The 17,349-nt window shown below is 49.2% G+C and overlaps 8 protein-coding genes across 8 annotated transcripts; 5 read left to right on the forward strand and 3 right to left on the reverse strand.

The window, feature by feature from the left end:
* Window positions 1-204: 204 nt before the first annotated feature.
* On the forward strand, window positions 205-1,264 carry N7516_011265 (uncharacterized protein; the record flags this gene model as incomplete). The annotated part of the gene is made up of 2 exons (XM_057223983.1): window positions 205-1,094; window positions 1,153-1,264. 2 exons carry the CDS (start codon window positions 205-207, stop codon window positions 1,262-1,264), a joined length of 1,002 nt encoding a protein of 333 aa, XP_057069123.1.
* Window positions 1,265-2,051: 787 nt separating this feature from the next.
* Window positions 2,052-3,815, reverse strand: N7516_011266 (prefoldin-like protein; the record flags this gene model as incomplete). Its single annotated transcript, XM_057223984.1, has 1 exon — window positions 2,052-3,815. One exon carries the CDS (start codon window positions 3,813-3,815, stop codon window positions 2,052-2,054), a length of 1,764 nt encoding a protein of 587 aa, XP_057069124.1.
* A 199-nt stretch (window positions 3,816-4,014) lies between these two features.
* N7516_011267 (TFIIH/NER complex subunit TFB3) lies at window positions 4,015-5,251 on the forward strand (the record flags this gene model as incomplete). The annotated part of the gene is made up of 3 exons (XM_057223985.1): window positions 4,015-4,051; window positions 4,108-4,348; window positions 4,417-5,251. 3 exons carry the CDS (start codon window positions 4,015-4,017, stop codon window positions 5,249-5,251), a joined length of 1,113 nt encoding a protein of 370 aa, XP_057069125.1.
* A 429-nt stretch (window positions 5,252-5,680) lies between these two features.
* On the reverse strand, window positions 5,681-8,584 carry N7516_011268 (uncharacterized protein; the record flags this gene model as incomplete). Its single annotated transcript, XM_057223986.1, has 1 exon — window positions 5,681-8,584. The coding sequence occupies one exon, from the start codon at window positions 8,582-8,584 to the stop codon at window positions 5,681-5,683; it is 2,904 nt and encodes a 967-aa protein (XP_057069126.1).
* Window positions 8,585-9,625: 1,041 nt separating this feature from the next.
* Window positions 9,626-10,151, forward strand: N7516_011269 (uncharacterized protein; the record flags this gene model as incomplete). Its single annotated transcript, XM_057223987.1, has 2 exons — window positions 9,626-9,813; window positions 9,911-10,151. 2 exons carry the CDS (start codon window positions 9,626-9,628, stop codon window positions 10,149-10,151), a joined length of 429 nt encoding a protein of 142 aa, XP_057069127.1.
* An 835-nt stretch (window positions 10,152-10,986) lies between these two features.
* Window positions 10,987-12,234, forward strand: N7516_011270 (M6 family metalloprotease domain-containing protein; the record flags this gene model as incomplete). The annotated part of the gene is made up of 1 exon (XM_057223988.1): window positions 10,987-12,234. The coding sequence occupies one exon, from the start codon at window positions 10,987-10,989 to the stop codon at window positions 12,232-12,234; it is 1,248 nt and encodes a 415-aa protein (XP_057069128.1).
* A 1,340-nt stretch (window positions 12,235-13,574) lies between these two features.
* N7516_011271 (histidine phosphatase family protein) lies at window positions 13,575-15,164 on the forward strand (the record flags this gene model as incomplete). The annotated part of the gene is made up of 1 exon (XM_057223989.1): window positions 13,575-15,164. The coding sequence occupies one exon, from the start codon at window positions 13,575-13,577 to the stop codon at window positions 15,162-15,164; it is 1,590 nt and encodes a 529-aa protein (XP_057069129.1).
* Window positions 15,165-15,472: 308 nt separating this feature from the next.
* N7516_011272 (F-box domain protein) lies at window positions 15,473-17,029 on the reverse strand (the record flags this gene model as incomplete). Its single annotated transcript, XM_057223990.1, has 2 exons — window positions 15,473-16,629; window positions 16,690-17,029. The coding sequence occupies 2 exons, from the start codon at window positions 17,027-17,029 to the stop codon at window positions 15,473-15,475; spliced, it is 1,497 nt and encodes a 498-aa protein (XP_057069130.1).
* Window positions 17,030-17,349: the final 320 nt, after the last annotated feature.

Below are 17,349 nucleotides of genomic sequence, written 5' to 3' on the forward strand. Positions count from 1 at the left end.
GAGGCGTCTTTCAGCTTTCTAGATAGACTTGGATTGAATTGACGAGAATGGACGTAATAAGTCCGAGTGCCAGAGTGAACGGTTTCCTATTTAAAGCGTCAAATTCTGTTGGATTTTGAACAATCATACTTTGCTACTACAATTCGCCAACACTCCCATCGTCTTGTTCATATTTCTTCGAATTCAATCAAACAAGACAGAATCATGCCTTTACTTTCATCTCTAGAGGGTATCTCGTCCACGGTATTCTCCAACACATTCATCGAACTTCCTTACCCCGAAGGCGATCTCAGCGGACAGACAGTCATCGTAACCGGTTCAAACCAAGGACTCGGTCTCGAGGCCAGCCGCCACCTGTTGCGCCTAGGCGTGAAGAAGCTGATCATGGCCGTACGCGATCTGAAGAAGGGCGAAGCTGCCAGACAAAAACTACTACAATCCACCAACCGCGAAGAAAGCTCAGTCGAAGTGTGGCTGCTAGACATGGATAGCTATTTCTCAGTCAAAAGCTTTGCCAGCCGTGCTGCGGCTATACCACGTCTTGATGCTCTATTGGCGAATGCCGGACTAGCTACCAATACATTCAGTATATCGGAAGAAGACGAGAAAACCATCACCGTCAACGTGGTGAGCACGTTCTTGCTTATTCTCTTACTGGTCCCCAAATTGCACGAGTCAGCTTCCAAGTTCAATATAACACCTCGTGTCACCATTCCAAACTCGGCTCTGCATTATACCGCTTCTCTTGAGCATCTGGATCCGCACAAAGAGGGCGGTATCTTCAAATCGCTCAACAACAAGGAAGCTTCCAATATGGCGGGTCGATACCCATTGTCAAAGCTGCTGGTGGTGTTGGGCGTGCGTGCATTGGCAGATCAGCTTGCACAAAGTAAAGCACCGCTGGTCATCATCAACACACCAAACCCCAGTTTCTGCAAGTCTCAATTGACGCGGGAAACGGACAACGTCGGTCTCCGTGTTTCTGAAAAGCTATTGGCTCGCAGTACGGAGGAGGGTAGTCGGGCTTTGGTACACGGGATCCTCGCTGATGAGAAAAGTAATGGGCAGTATTTGACTAACTGTCGTGTTCACGGGTCAGTTGGTTGTTGGTGTCTGTCTGGGAAAATCAAGTCAGCTAACTCTATTCTCTAGTCCATCTTGTATCGTGACCGATAAAAAGGGAGTTATGATTCAGGAAGCGTTCTTCAAGGAGTTGATCGCCAAGTTGGAGAGGATTGCACCAGGCGTGACATCTTGTCTGTGAGGCCGTGGCGTCCTTCGTTTGTTGATATGGCAGGAACCAAGTTGCACGTTTGGGCGCTCTGTCATGGGTAGATATATGTTTAATTATAGGGATAAGTGATTCTATAGTAATATAGATAATTCAATCCTGGTTATCTCAAACACATGCAGTCATCTTGTAGGCTTGGGTAGAAGCCAGATCAGTCTCAAGGGTGGAAATACGACGAAGCATCAAGAGGGGGTCTACGTGACAAGACACCAAGGCAGGTGACAGGTGGGAAGATAAAGTTGAGACATAAATGCATTTGCTACATATGTGATGTCGAGAGAGAATAAATAAACCACAGCTCCATCTATCAATCCTCCAGACAGTCAATACTCCCGTAGTTGCTCTGAACCTCCCTAGAGAAGCCCGAGTAACATACGATTTCTCTCCTGTTCTGACAGAATTGAAGGAGAGCAGCCAGAGAAGCTCTCTTTTGATCTTGGACTTTAGTTTGTGAGTGATACCACGGGTTCCCATCTCACGAGGAGACAGGGGTATGCACCTTGGATTTTTCCTTGAGGGTAGACCCACAAGGAAATTGGACGCCCGTTGGTCAGAGGAAGGAAGAAAGAAGAGGAAGAAGAGGAAGAAGAGGAAGAAGAAGAAGAAGAGAAGGAGAGAAGGAGAGAAGGAGGGTTTCAATAAGGACGAGGGGAATTAGGGAGACAAGCAAATCAAACAAATCAAACAGTTGAATGGTCATTCCTGATAAGTACATACATAGGTGAAGTTGAGTCTAGATAGCCCTTCAACTCTTGCAAAACTATCCCATTCGTGAAGCTTTGAACTTACTCACCCGTTTAGGTTGATCTTCTTCAGAAGGGAAAGTATCCTGTTCCTCGTCATCTTTAGATGTGCCATTGATGCGTTTTTGCATATTGAAGAACTCCGACGCGATCTGCTTCTGGTGAAGCTCTTCATCGTAGTGGTCCAATTCAGGAGCCACTGCAGCCCCTGTTTTGACCTGTCGCTCAAAGACCTTCTCGGCCAGAGTTCGGTCATTTGGGAATTGAGGCGGAGTAGGTTTCTCAACGACATCGGAGATCGGTGCGGAGAATGGCTTGGGCTCTTGGGGTGTCGCGGGGAAAAGTACAGGAGGTACCACAGATGGAGCGGTATTGGCTTGTTTGCGAAGGCGGGATTCGGTGACTTCAGAGGGATTTGCGATTGTAGCCCCGGCAGTAATAGACTCACTAGCAGCGCTACCTGGAGCAGCGGCCCGAGCACTTTTGAACCGCGACGTCTTCTTGGGAATAGCAGGGGTAGCTGGAGAGGGCTCCGGGGCACGACTGGTCCGTTCAACAATGGAATCAGCAAGCACCTGAGGCTCGGCCTGTGAAGCAGGAGCCTTCTCGGCGGCGATGGCGGGCGCGGGAGCTGGTGCGATATCAAGCTCATCGGCGAACGCAACCCGTTTCTTAGGCTTTTTCTTCTCTTGGGTGGAAGTTTCAACCTCAGAAGGTGTTGCGATCTCTTGCTGCACTTCCTCGGGGAACGTCTCGGCATCCTTGCCCATGTTCATCAAGCCTCGGGCATTGAGCTTGGCCTCCAATTCCATCATCTGCTGATGGTATTCTGCCGGAAGGCGGGTGTGAGAGCGGCCATGTTCGTCTTCGTTATCTTCCTCGTCGTAGTCGTAATCGTAGTCCTCGTCGAAGGAAATGTCACTTCCGGACTCATCCATTTCCAACTCTGCCACAATAGCCCCCACCTCGTTGATACCATAATCGAGCATTTCACGTCGGAGTCTTGCCTCTTCCGCAGATTCATTCACGTCCGTGACAGGCGGCTGCATGCGATCTTCAGCAGTCACCACAGACTGGGGCTGAGAGAATTTCAGGGATGCGGCAGTTGACTCTGTGGTTGCACTATCGTTCGAGGAACCATTCTGCTGGTCTGTAGCCGTTGAGTTGACTGGCCCGCCCACCATGCCTTCACGTGTAGTATCGGCGGGAGCTGCAGCAGTCTTCTCCGGCTCACTCGTCTCCGGAATATCCTTGACACCAGCCTTCTTCAGCACATCCAGCAATTCCGAAGCATCATTCCCAGGCGTATTGATCTTGCCCGAGATAACGTTTCCATCCTCATCAAGCTCCTCCATAATCTCCTGCATCGGGAACTCCGCACCGTCCTGCAGCGGTGGCTGATCATTCAAGACCAAAGCATCCAGCTCATTGTGGGCCTTCGAAAGCCTCTTCTCCATAGTCGCAACATTCTGCTGCACGTAGTCGATGCGTCTTCCAAGAAGATCAACCACCTGCCCGCGAGACCGCGTCACACCTTGCGAACCAAGTATTGTCTGCATTTCCTTTTGGTCCACCAGCGTGCCACCGAATTCCAGGGCCACGGCAAAGAAGTCGTCTGTGCTGGCGTCATCTTCTAGGTTGCTGATCTCCTCGCGGAGTCCATCGTATTCTGCTTCCCAGGTTCGCCAGTGGTAAAGCGATTTTTGAAGTTGGAGAATGTTTTCTTCGAGGGCGAGGCGCTGCTCCTCGAGAGCGTCGAGGTTGGGGTTCGGTACTCCCATGACCGTGAAAAGCGAAAATGAATGGTAGCTTCGCACTGGCAATGTGAATTGAATGAGACGGAGCAAAGAGAGGGGTTGCCGGAGGCAAAAAGAAAAAAGTCGCAAAAAGGTGACGATGATGTGGTCCGTGCGCATAAGTTGCTTATCAGCCTCAAGCCAAGTCTGTGGTCCATCTCTCCCACGTCACTTTAGTCTTACTATGGCCTCCGATGCGGCTTCTCGCCGTGATGAAGACGGTAAGGCCTTTTTCAGCTTGGTCATGATGTCTAATGCTAATTACATGTTTTCACAGAGGTTTGCCCTGTCTGCAAATCGTCACGATACCTCAACCCGGACATGCGCTTTCTCATCAATCCGGAATGCTACCACAAGATGTGCGAGTCGTGCGTGGACCGCATCTTCTCATCCGGTCCTGCAAACTGTCCGGTAGCCGGATGTCGCAAGACGCTGCGTAAAAATCGGTTCCGCAAGCAGACATTCGAAGATATTGGTGTGGAAAGAGAAGTAGATATCCGGCGGCGGGTGATGCACATGTACGTCTCTTACCAAACACCCGGAAGCACCCTGCAATACGGGAGAACTAACGGCTTATCTCAATCAGCCTGAACCGCCGCGAAGAAGAGTTCGACTCAAAACGTGCATACGACGACTTCCTTGAACAAAGAGAGGAAATAATCGCGAACCTAGTAAGCCGGATCGACGTGGCGAAGACCGAAGCCCAGCTCCAAAAATACGCAGCAGACAACATGCAATCAATCCGCACAAACCAAGCCATAGAAGCCGAAGAAGCCTCCTCCTTCCAAGCCCGCATGACCCTCGAACAAGAAGAAGCCCGACTACGCCGCCAAGCAGTGCGCCAGGAATACGAGATCGAGCGCCGCGAGATCCAAGCCGGTCGCGAGGATTTCCTCTCAAGACTCGCATCTGGCTCATCGACGGATGCCGCGGCCATCGCGCGCGAAGGACACAAGGTGCTGCTCAAGAAGTCGTCCGCGCGCCGCAGTGAGGAAGAACGCATTCGACAGAAACAGGCTGCGCTGCGGTCAGATACCAAGCGTGGGACGAATCTTTCCACGGTGGATCATGCTGGTGCAGCAGATACGGGGCTTGTCAAGGGTCTGCGCAAGATCAAGACGCCCGAGCCGGAGAAACCGTACGATCCGTTTATGGGCTATGTGGCCGACAAACGCGATTATTATTCTCTCCAGTCGTATTATCCATCGCAGTATCTTGATCCGATTCGCAATGATGCGCGCATGATGGCTGGTGGTTATGATTTGCGTGAATACTACTCGCGTACCCTGCTTGAGGCTTTTGCTGGGTTGAGTTGCTTTGTTGGGGAGGAGATCTCACAGAGAGATGCTGCTAATATTTCGAAGTCGACGGCCACGGAGGGCGCTGCTATGGCCGTGGAGGGTGGAGAGAACACTGCCTAAATGCTGCTTCGACTTAGGTTGCAATGGCTTTGGGGGCTTGCATGGTATTCGGATTCTTTTATAGCACAGCGATGGCGTTTTTTTTTCTTTCTGTTCGCTCGGTGTATCCCAGCTGCATATGGTACTACCATCCATCATCTAACCAAAATGTGACAAATATATCGAGATTGATACAAACAGCACACAACAAGGAAACGGCCGGAAAGGGAGCTACCGCTATATTGAACTCTTAGAGATAGAAAAGGTTATTTCAAAGTCGTGGTACGACCGCAATGACATTTGAGTATCAAGAACTAACTACCTAACCAACAATCGATTACCCAAGTCAATGAATTAAACATACAGATGGAACCATACTCCATGAAACAGCGCCAAAGTAGCAGTAAAGTAACCAGAATAGTATCAACACACCAATGCGATGCAATAAACTCAGTGACCGCCCATAGAAAGGTGGCCGGTCATCTCACCGGTGCTCTCAATACCCTCCCAGGGCAAATCCTCCTCATCATCCAAGTCAATCTGGCCGCGGCGAGAAGACTTGTCGGTAGTACCAGTGACATCAGGTGCATGGGACATGTCGACATCAATTCCAATTGACTCAAGGGTTGCTTCCATTTCATGCTCGGTCATCTCACGACCATCTTGCTTTTGGCCCTCTAGAACATCGTAAAGAGCGTAGATTTGGTCGGACTTCATGTCAATGTCCTTGAAGATTTTGTCAATCTTCTCTTGCAGGGCCTTGCGCGGGCGCTTGCCGAGCGATGCGTCAAGCTTGTTGTAGGCGCTTTGGTATGTGACCAGTTGCATCTTTAGGTGAGAAAGTTCGTCCTCCAGGCCCTTAAGAACAGTAGCAAGAGCGACAGCAGGGGGTTGCGAGGGGCGCATAGTTGGTTCTTCGTTCCAGACGGATGGCTTGGGCATACGCTCTGACACAGGGATGGGCTTAGCGACCTTCACAGACCCGTGGTTGCAGGTGCCGTCAGCGGAGTGACCGTTGCAAACTGTGCAGTTCTGTCCATTGTGTCGAGCAATGTTATCCAATGCTTTTTGGGTGGCTTGTGGCAACTTGGATGGATCAGCGGCCGCCAGGTCGACGTGGTGGAGGGTAATATCAGGAAGGATGAAAGCGGAGGTCATGTCAGTGGCATTTCGCTGCTTCCTGCGCTGGGCTGCTGCGGGCAGCGAATTTTCTGAATGACGCCGAGAACGCTCGGCAATTGGTACTGTGAGACTACTGTCTCCATCGGTATTGGCCTTTGAGGCGGTGGTAATATCTCCAGTAGCAGAGGCTGGGCGAGGGATTTCTGCTTTGGATTCACGAAGAGATGACTTGCGGGGGGCAGGAGTTTTCAAAATGCTCTGTCTAGTCGAGTTGACGGTCTCTGTAGGATTGGGTTCCTTAGGGGCACTCGAGCGTCGTTGCTTGCGGATCATTCTTTCTTCTTCCAATGTCTTGCGTAGACGAGAGATTTCATGCTCATCAATGACACTCAACAAGGTAACGTCTGTTTCGGATGAAGCCTTGGTCTGCTCAGGCACCTCCGGTCCAGTCACATCTTCAACTACCACTCGCTTCACGCGCTGTTTGCTCGAGCTGGGTTGTTTGCGGGAGCTCTTAGACTCAGCAGAGCGGGACACAGCTGACTTTGATGGCTTAGAGGTTGACGTACGTCTTGATGATGGCAGCTCAATAGAGAAGAGAGCCTCATCGGCACGTTGCTTTTCAAGGCGAGAAATTTCCTTATCCACTTGGGTAGACACTTTAGAGCGGGAGTCATCCTGGCGTCTGGTTCTCGTATTGGAGCGGTTGCTCTTCGATGTAATGTCCCTGGTGCTCCGACTAACGTCCCCACTGGGGTCGGTGTAAGATTGGCTGTCGTCGACATCATCAGACACGGCTGAACTGGCTTCGGACTCGACGGTGTCCTGTTCGCGAGCCTTGCGGCCCAAGGTTCGGCTGAGCTGGGACTTGAGTTCTGCATTTTCCTGTCGCAGTTCCTCGTTCTCAGCCTTCAGCTCTCGAGTTTCGAGATAAGCGGCCCCAAGTTGCGAGATAGCCGACTCTCTGTCGTGGTTCAAGCGCTTGATGGCAGACTCCTGGACCTGGGCCTTTCGATCGGCAATATCCAACTGGTTTTGCAAAGCGAGATTGGCAGCGTCTAACTTCTGGTTCTCATTTTCCAAGCGCTTAGATCCCTTTCTGTGCGAATTATCCTCTGATTCGTATTTCGCTGATGACTGGCGAGGCCTGTTCGCCTTCAAAGATGAATTCTCCTGGCGATAACTGTCCATTCTTCTCTCTGCTTCGGACTTGAACATCTCCAATTCCGCGACTTTATCCTGAAGTAGTCTCAAATGAACAAACAAGGCCTTCTCATCTTCGGGGACAGGTACTGCATCAAGCGGCATGTGCTCATGGGGGTGAGACACGTCTGTGTGGTCATGAAGTGGAGACACAAACCGGGTAGAGCGCACCTTGCCCTGCCGGGAGTAAACGGGTGTGCCATCTTCGTACACACCGGAGACGAGTTCAGAGATATTAGGGAGGTCGGGAAGAAGGAAGGATTGATGGGTCATGGTATCGCCAATAGTGTTGTTGTTTGTTGCATTGGCATTGCTTTTGCGGGGAGTTCCTGCGGTGTTGGAAGTCGATTTGCGGGTTTCCTTCGCGTAGGCATCTCGCGAAGCACGCTCAATTGCGTCTGCAATCTCCTGCGAGGTATTTACGTTTCCAAAACGCGTCGAACGTGTCTTCGTGGTGATAGGAGCAGGTCGTTCATCCTCCAAAAATGAACCCTCGTAGCTATCACGCACTTTCGCGTGCATATCAGAGAATGTCCGACGCTGGTCGCGTTGAGCTTTCGAGACTTGCGGGCTCATAGTTTCTTTCTGTGCTTGGGTCGCTCGTCGCACCTGAGCGTTCTTTCGTAGGTTTTCACTGACTGCACGACGCGATGGACGCGTGGCAGCAACTGGCTTTTGTGGTGTGGGGTATTCAACGCGAATGGCGGGCGATGATGAGCGTACACTATTCTCGAAGCTCATCATAGAGCTGCGCGAGTCGTCGCGTTCTGGTTTTCCAGCACCGCGTCCCACTTCAACGGACATATCAAGATCGCTATGTGAAAGATCGTCGTCCAATTCGTGTTCCTCCTCTTCGGAGGTCTGTATTTGCGAAAATTCGGGGAAAGCACGGTCGAGTGTTGATGTGTTGATATCGTAGTCAAGCTCCTCATTGACACGTCGTGTTGAGGTGCCCATTATTTCGTCGTCCAAATTGGTGAGCGAAAATGAATCGTCATGTAAATCAGAATTTTTGTTCATTGGAGGCATTCTAGGTGTAAAAGGGTGAAGTTGAAGATTGGAATTGGTTTGTTTTGGAGCAAAGTCGGAATGTTTGGGTCGGGCGCGTCTCGGCAACCCCGGGAATTCTGATTGGTTGGAGTCCCCCACAGCCGAACTACAGAATCGAATTGTTCAATTTCTTTATTTCTACTTACAACGTAGGCAGATGTACTGGATAGAGAATATTTTACTATATTTGCTGGAAATACTCAGAATAGTGTTGATTGTACTAACACCATTCTCAGACAGATAGCAGATAAACGGGAAAATATGTCTATTGCGCTAAGAAGGAAAGGAGAGAACTATAAAATGGGAGATCACGTGATCTCGTAATACCCCCTACGAGTCTACGACTAGTGATCTAGTTATCACTATAAATAAGCACTGGAAAAATCCTCTTATAAAGTTCCTTCCTTCTCTTAGAAAAACTATTTTATAAACTATCAAATGCCCCCTATGTTTAGTATATAAATCGGAATTTAAATCATATATTTTCGATCTTATAGGACACACTGAGTATGCCACCGGCACATAACTCTCTCATTGGTTCATATTGCCAGCAGTAGTTTGGATATCCTCTCACTTTATAAAAACTAATGTTGTAGTTATTAATTGAAGCTTGCGGATGCTTAAAGATATCTAAATACTTAGATCATAAGGTTGATAAAATTAATGCCTTCTAAAATAGGTATAGGGACTTCTAAAGTGAACTGAATCTGAACTGAATCTGAACTGTATCTGAATTGAATCTAAATTGAATTTAAAGAAAATCAGTAGATCTCTTAGCCGCTAGTTTAGGGGGTGGGTGAATCTTTATAGAGTAGACTGTTGTATGTAATAACCAATGACAGAGTTATGTGCCAGTGACATACTTAGTCGCCCGTATACTAGGCCTATCTACATGATCTATCTTCGAAATATCACCTTAGTAAGGTGCTTTATCAAGTCGTTAGTTAACGTATTCGGAATAAGACCTACCCGAATGTGAAGAATTTCAAACTACGCAATTTCCCGTTGCATGTCAACGAAATGGAGGATTTGCAGCTGGACACCTGTACGTTTGCCCATATCATGGGCCAAACCCTGGCCATTCTACACTGGAAAGCCGGCGTTGATGGGAACGACATCGAGTTCATCTTCGGTAGTTCCCCCTTATTGTCTCAAATGCCGCGGTCAGATGAGATTGCGGAAGAGGACGAGTGGTCGCTAGGAGATCGGTTTGATTTTTCTCGCCGGTCAAAGCATGTGGCTCATCGATTTTAATCTGTGGGTACTATTACCGAACATTGCTGGTCACTACTAACATGTCGATAGGTGCGCAAAGTTCAAGGAGAACCCTACAGGTCTGAAACAAATCGTGGACGCTTTTACCTGGAATGACCCCTACTACCCATCACCCGAGTTGACCACTGCTAAGGATAACAAGCTTTGGTCCGAGTTTCGCAAACAGTACCTTGAGGTTAGCCGTGTTCTGACTACGAGCGCAATTCCTGGGCGTTTCATTGCCGAGATTGAGAAACGAGGACGTAAGGCAAATGTTGGGGAGCTTTTCTGATTATGGGGAGAGACCAAGTACGTGCAAGTGCCCTATTTTAATGAATAATGGGAGCGTTGCTTTGGTAAGGGGAATTTGCGAATATTCTTATTAGCTTACCTTTCCATAGACGCAATCGCAGTAGGAGGTTCTGACCCTGTCTGGTGAAGCTTAACTGAAAAGCTAGACAATTTCATTCGCGGGTAATAGAAGCCATAATAGGATTTCTATACATAAGAAGACGGCCGTGACATCATGTGTATCTACAACCACGCCAAGCGCGATCGACAAAGTAATGCCCCTATTATCTCTTGTCGGCGGAGTACATAGCTAGCCCCTTAGTTAGTACCTGAGAACCCCGCTTATAATGCAGATGTCCCCTTCCCCTAAGATACGTAGTATGCAAAAAGGAGCAAAACGACGTATCTAAAGAGCGTAAATCTACATGCAGAGACGCATCTCTGCTGCTTATCGTCGCCAAGGATCAAGTGTTCCGGAATATGGGTGTACATATCTCTGATACGAGCATGAAACTAAGATAATAGACCATGTAACTAACAATAGAGGTAGTCTAGTTGATACTTGCAAGGATCTAATATCAGCAAGACTCGATCTACGGAGTACGGAGTACTACAACATGCTTCTCTTTATTCCAGACAGCTAATAGGTCTTGGCTCGATGGATATGGAACCAAGGAATCCTTTGACTTGCCCTAATAGTTTCATGATGATTCTTCCCCACCTTGTGTTTCACTTGGACCAAAATGCTCTTCCTAACTATAAAACCTTCGATTGCCAGTCAAGGATGTAGTACAAGGCACAAATCATCCAAATCAAAAGAGTAAAGAGTTACACAGATGAAGACCCAATTCAATCAGTTGTCAGGGCTCGCTCCTTGGGGCTTGCTCTGCCTCTTGACACAGGTTGTCAAGGGATGCCCTTCAGTTTCGACGTCTACTCATAAGACTGGATTTACACACCAACATCATCATGCTCGTGCTCACAGCTCACGCGCCGCCGGAAATGGCTCCTGCAAACTCAAGCCGACTTCCGTGGATCTCACCGAGGGTATCGGTGCTACAGCCCAGACTTTTGCCCCAAGCACAGGCACCCTCAACGGCTATATGATTTTCGTCGACTTCCCTGATGCAACGGCCTCAGAACCAACTGAGGAACTACACCAGCTCTTCATTCCCGGCGCCCCAGACTGGTACAGCAATTCCTCCTTTGGTCAACTTACTCTCGACGTCACCGCCGACACATCCCGTTTCTACCGTATGCCCGCAGAGTCCTCCACCTACGCCTACGACCGAGAAATTACTTCAGAGCTTCTAGAAAAATACATCCAAGATGCGCTCGACTCAGTCGGCAAGGCCATCAACTTCGCCGGCACCGATGTTCTCTATATCGTACCGACCAAGGCAGCAAAGCACATCTCGTTCTCGCCAACCTTCATGGGCCAACTGACGGCGGGGGATGGAACTGTCATCAGCAAGACTGTCACCTTCGGCCAAGACGCTCCTGACTCATGGGGCTTTTTGGTCATGAACCACGAGACAGGACACACGATGGGTTTACCGGATCTGTATCCCTCGGATAGTACTGGCGGTACCACCACCATGTATGTTGGTGGACATGACATTATGGGATTGATCACCGGAGGGCTTCCGGATTACCTTGCGTGGCACAAGTGGAAGCTGGGATGGTTTTCCGACAACCAGTTCGATTGTGTGAACGGTGCTGGATCGACCACTCACACCATTACCCCCGTTGGAACCAAGGAGGGTGTTAAGGGAGTCGTTGTGAAGCGGGATGAGACTACTGCTATTGTGGCTGAGGTTAGAGCCAAGGCTGGCGCAGATAGCAAGGCTTGCAGTTCCGGAGTGCTTATATATACCGTGTCAACATCCCTGGCTTCTGGTGCTGGCCCTATTCGCGTTCATGATGCGACTCCAGGTTCTGGGGGATGTGGTGGTGAGGAACTCAATGATGCCCATTTCACAACCGAGGCGGGCCGGAAGACTTTTGTTTCCAAGGATGGAGTCAAAATCACTGTGGTCGGGCAGAAGGGAGATGACTATACCGTTACAGTCGAGGTGGAGTGAGTGGAGTACATCACTGATGTGGCTTCTTCTCCTAAGAGGTAGCTTTATATTAGTTTATTATAACATGTACTATAGTATACCTTTAGTCTTTATATCTGACTCTATACCTATCCTAAGTATTCCTTTATATAGATGCCCCGTATATTGTACACTTCGCACCGTTATGGGCTCCCGGTCAGTGATCGAATTGATCTACATATGATCTACGCGTCTGCTGATCTTTGAAACGGACGATCATGCCTTAATCCTCCCACTGCAGGAAAGCGCACTTTGAAGCCAATGACTTCTCGCCTGGTCTAACACCTATATACCTTGGTTGTACCTGCATGGACTCCACAGTACGGACTCCGAGGAGTAGGCGTGTATATGACATGTCGACGGAATACTCGCTTATTCTTCCTTGTATTTCTTCTAGGATCTTTAAATTATATTATCATAATCTACTCCGGAGTCGAAAGTCAATTCATTGCACATGGGGCATTGGATTCTTGTAGTTGGTGGGAAATGCTTTTCTTATATTATCAAGGGTAGGACACAAATATATACATGTGCAAAGTAGTCAACCGAGGTCGCCAGCAACGACGACCATTTTTATTTTTATTTTCTTTTTACCTCAGTGTGAATTTCAGGCTAAATCAGTCCAGGGGAAAGATAATCTCATCTGATAGGGACGGAAAATATATACTATGTAGTAGTACTAGTAACAGTACTAGTACTCAGGTGGAAAGGCCCCACACGAGAGAGGCTCTCCATACGAGATACAAGCCACAAAATCGTTATGCATACGAATTGAGCTAAGAAACAAGCTAGTCTTGCACTTATCTTGGACTTTCCCTGGAAGCGATGTAAGACATAGAGGGTCAATTGGTCGAAACTGTCCCCGGAGGGGAAATAATTCCGTAGATTGATATGAATTGAGGACCATGTACATAACATTGACCTTGTAGGGCAAAATTCGGGAAGATCACCACATGTCAAATAATCAAACCCCTTGGAATGACCTTGGAACCCCGTCGGGCTAGATTATTAGTATATATTACTAGGTACCTCTAGTGACTTTCACTTGTATACTAAAACATGACAACAGTTTAGTACTGTGAAGTATCTCACGGGTAGGGCCATCTCCGGGGCCACGTGTTTCAGCTTCATACAAGAGCAACGGGCCAATCAGAGAGACCAAAACACTCACGAGCACCAAGTCCGCAAAAGTTAACCCGTTTGCTTTAAAGTCAGGTCGACATTTAAAAATGGACTGATTTTCCCCCTCTTCGTATTCGATATCCTTGCAGGTTCTACGTACTTGTCGTGACACCCATCTACTCATTCATTCACTAGGTACAATGGCAGCATTCTCCAAAGAAAAGCATGGGGAGGAAGAGGGCCTACTTGGCGAGAGTCAAGATCAAGGCCGGAAGCAGCAACAACAGCAATCGTCCCACAAATGGCGTAAAATTACCCTAGTGTCCCTGCTGGGCGCTTTCGCCCTGTTTGTGTACTTCGCGAAGGGATCTCAGTGTAACCGCTCCCCCTCGCATGTCACAACCCAGCCCGATCTATCTGTGACTTCTCCCCTGGACAAGTCGAGGAGAGCATCTCATCACGAACATGCCTGCAATACTGTTGACGGCGGTTATCAATGCAACTCCGAGCTCTCACACAAGTGGGGCCAATATTCGCCCTATTTCTCTCTTTCCGACGAATCGGCCATCTCAGATGAGGTTCCTCACGGTTGTCAGATCACCTTCGCTCAGGTGATCTCCCGTCACGGTGCTCGATTCCCGTCCGCGAAAAAGAGCAAGGCGTATGCCGCGCTCGTTAAAAGCATCCAAGCGAACGCGACTTCATACAAGGGCAACACCAAATTCATCCGCTCGTACAACTACACCATGGGCGGTGATGACTTGGTTCCCTTTGGAGTGAATCAGATGGTGGACTCGGGAACCAAGTTCTACCAGCGCTATGCGGCGTTGGCTAAGAAGGCCGTGCCCTTCATTCGCATATCTGACTCGGAACGGGTTGTGGCCTCAGGAGTGAACTTCATCAAGGGCTTCCAGAAAGCAAAGTCAAATGACAAGCATGCCAATCACCGCCAACCAAGCCCTAAGGTCAATGTCCTCATCTCGGAAGAGTCTGGCACCAACAACACTCTGAACCACAGTGAGATCTGCGACAAGTTCGAAGAAAGTGAACTGGGCGACGAGGTCGAAGAAAAATACATGGAAATCTTTGTGCCGCCCATCCGAGCCCGTCTCGAGGCTAACCTTCCTGGCATCAAACTCGAAAACATCGATGTAGTCAGTCTGATGGACATTTGTCCTTTCGACACAGTGTCCCTGACTAGCGATGGATCCAAGCTATCTCCATTCTGCGACCTCTTCACCCAGACCGAATGGAACCAATACGACTACCTCCAGTCACTCAGCAAGTACTACGGTTATGGCGCAGGCAACCCGCTCGGCCCAACCCAGGGTGTCGGTTTCGTGAACGAACTCATCGCCCGTCTCACTCACACCCCAGTGGTCGACAACACAAGCACAAACCGTACGCTCGATGCCCCCGGCGCTGCGACATTCCCCCTCAACTACACCATGTACGCAGAATTCACGCACGACAATGGAATGATGCCGTTCTTCTTTGCTTTGGGGCTGTACAACGGCACCGATCCCCTCTCCCTCACCAAGGCCCAGTCTACTAGCGAAACGGACGGGTTTTCATCCTCCTGGACGGTGCCTTTCGGTGCTCGTGCTTATGTCGAGATGATGCAATGTCGCCGCGATCCGGAGCCGCTCGTGCGAGTCCTCGTTAACGATCGTGTTGTTCCGCTACATGGTTGCCCCGTTGATAAGCTTGGTCGTTGTCGCCGTCGCGATTTCGTCAAGGGGCTCACTTTTGCACGCTCTGGCGGTGATTGGCCCAAGTGCTATGAATAGAGGACTTTGAAAAGGGTTGGTCCTCTTTAACATATCTTGTTTAATAATACCCCTAGAGATTGCATCCTTACGTACATATCCTTATTTTTTCGGCCAATATTAATGCAGTGCCGTTACAGCGAATCCCGTGTTTTGAGAACAATATAATTGCACCCAAATATATAATAACCAAACGGCTCTAACGCATGCAAGTCATCGAAAAAGTAATTCAAACAGCCCCCAACTCCAAAAAAAGTCCAAATAGTAATCAGCACGTTTTAGGCATCTCTCTACCCCTCTCTCTCTCTCTCTCTCTCTCTCTCTCTCTTTTAAATGCTCCAATGTGGCTGACCATTCCTTTTAACTTGCTGCGGGGCAGAAATAACCCACGCCTCCCAAAGAGGCATCTGTTCACGCAGGACATGTACACCATCATCCCCCAAGTCCTCACTAGACAAAGTACGCAGCCTCTCAAGCGAAGTCCGCCTTAACGGCAGTCGCCTTCCCCTTACCAAAGCAGGGAGTCCATCAGACGCGAGCGGGGTAGTAGCCGGCGACTGAACAGGCGAGGACATACCCGTCGCAACAGTAAAAGAAGATGGCACAGGACCGACAGGGTAATCATCGAACACCTCGACGCCGTTCGAGACAGAAACCGAATCAAAGTGTTCACCGTAATCAATATCCTTCAGAACCAGCCGCTCCAGCTGCTCCATTTCCTCACGCAGGACAACCAGTACATCGCGCCACAACCCACCAGGTCGGAGGTAGACGCCGAGTAAGCGGAAATCACGTAGATGGGGACTATGACGACGTGCTAGTGCGATGATCTCGTCTGCGCTCAGACGCCAGCCTTGGATGCTGAGTTTGCGGAGGGTTTTCCAGCGGATGTGGTGGAAGAGAAGCTCGAGATCGAGGTCTAGGGGTGTTTTGCCGAGGAAGCCGATGTGGATGGCGACGAGGTGCTTGGCTGCGACGAAGAAGCGGTGGAAGACTTCTGAGAGATCGGCCATTGTTGTGGTGATGTCGGTTGTTGAGTGGAAGTTTATGTCCAGGCTTGTAAGGCGTCCGCCCATGGCGGCGAGGGTTGTTGATGGGGCGCGGAGGAGCTGGAGGGTTGCTTCGGGACTGATTTGGGGCCCTGTGAAGCGGATGGAGCTGCATTTTGAGTCGAGGAGGGCGATGCTGAGGTTTGTTACGGCGCGCGAACAGGCGGTTTCCCAGTCGAAGCGGATGCTTGTTGCGGTGCTGGTGTTGGTTCCTAGTGAGTGGTCGCGTATAAAGTCGATGAGGTACTCGTCTGCTTCGTCTTGTAGTCTTAGGAGTTTTATTTCCTGTAGAGCTGAGAACGATGAGATCGCACGTCGAAGGCGGGTTTGGTCGTTGTTGGTTTCAGTTAGATTGGTTTGTTCACGTAGTCGGCGGCTGTGTAGTTGGGATATTTCCGGATTCTCTGACCCCAAAGTTCGTAGTGTCCGGACCCATCCTGTGTTTCGGTATTAGTTTAATTTGCTCGCTTGTGTATGTGAGATTGAAGAGCTGGTACCGCTTCCTTGATAAAAAGGTCGCACCATGTATGTGATGGTTTTCACATAGTAGGCCAACTGCATGTCTACCAGCTCATCTAATCGCCGGAAGCCATGATCAGAAAAGCGTAGAGTGAATCGACTGAACTTATAAGGTGTGCCGATTCGCATGAAGCGCTTGCAGACGAGTCGAAAGCGATCAAGATCGGACACTTCATGTTCGTGGTTGTCAGGCCCGGAAGTATGTCCATTTCCATTGAATTTGCCGTTTAGGGCTCGAGGTGTGGGCTCGAGAAGAAAGGACAAGATCTCACTCAGTAGCTCGTCAGCAAGATCATAAATGTGACGTGGCTGGGCCATGATCGGCGCTCGCAGCCGAAGCATCGGCTGCTTGGTGAAGTAGCAGCAACATGGAAAGAGGAATTGAGGGAAAATCGACGTTCTTAACCTGTCCCCAAAGACCGGAGAGACAAGTCACGGAGGGAATTGGGAAGAGGGGGAAGAGAATGAGAAATAAAAAAATAATAAAAATAAAAATAAAAATAAAAAACCATATCGAATACTCGACTCATCGTTCTCCTGCAGACACACTAGTAGGACAGTTGACTTGTCTCACCATGCATAACAAGAGCTCTCGCCCTAACGATTGATTTCCCGACCGGGGACGATCGTCAAGTGTC

Source organism: Penicillium verrucosum (genome assembly GCF_028828655.1).
Source record: "Penicillium verrucosum strain IBT 35672 chromosome Unknown utg000005l_segment0_segment0, whole genome shotgun sequence".
In the NCBI taxonomy this organism is placed as follows: Eukaryota; Fungi; Ascomycota; class Eurotiomycetes; order Eurotiales; family Aspergillaceae; genus Penicillium; species Penicillium verrucosum.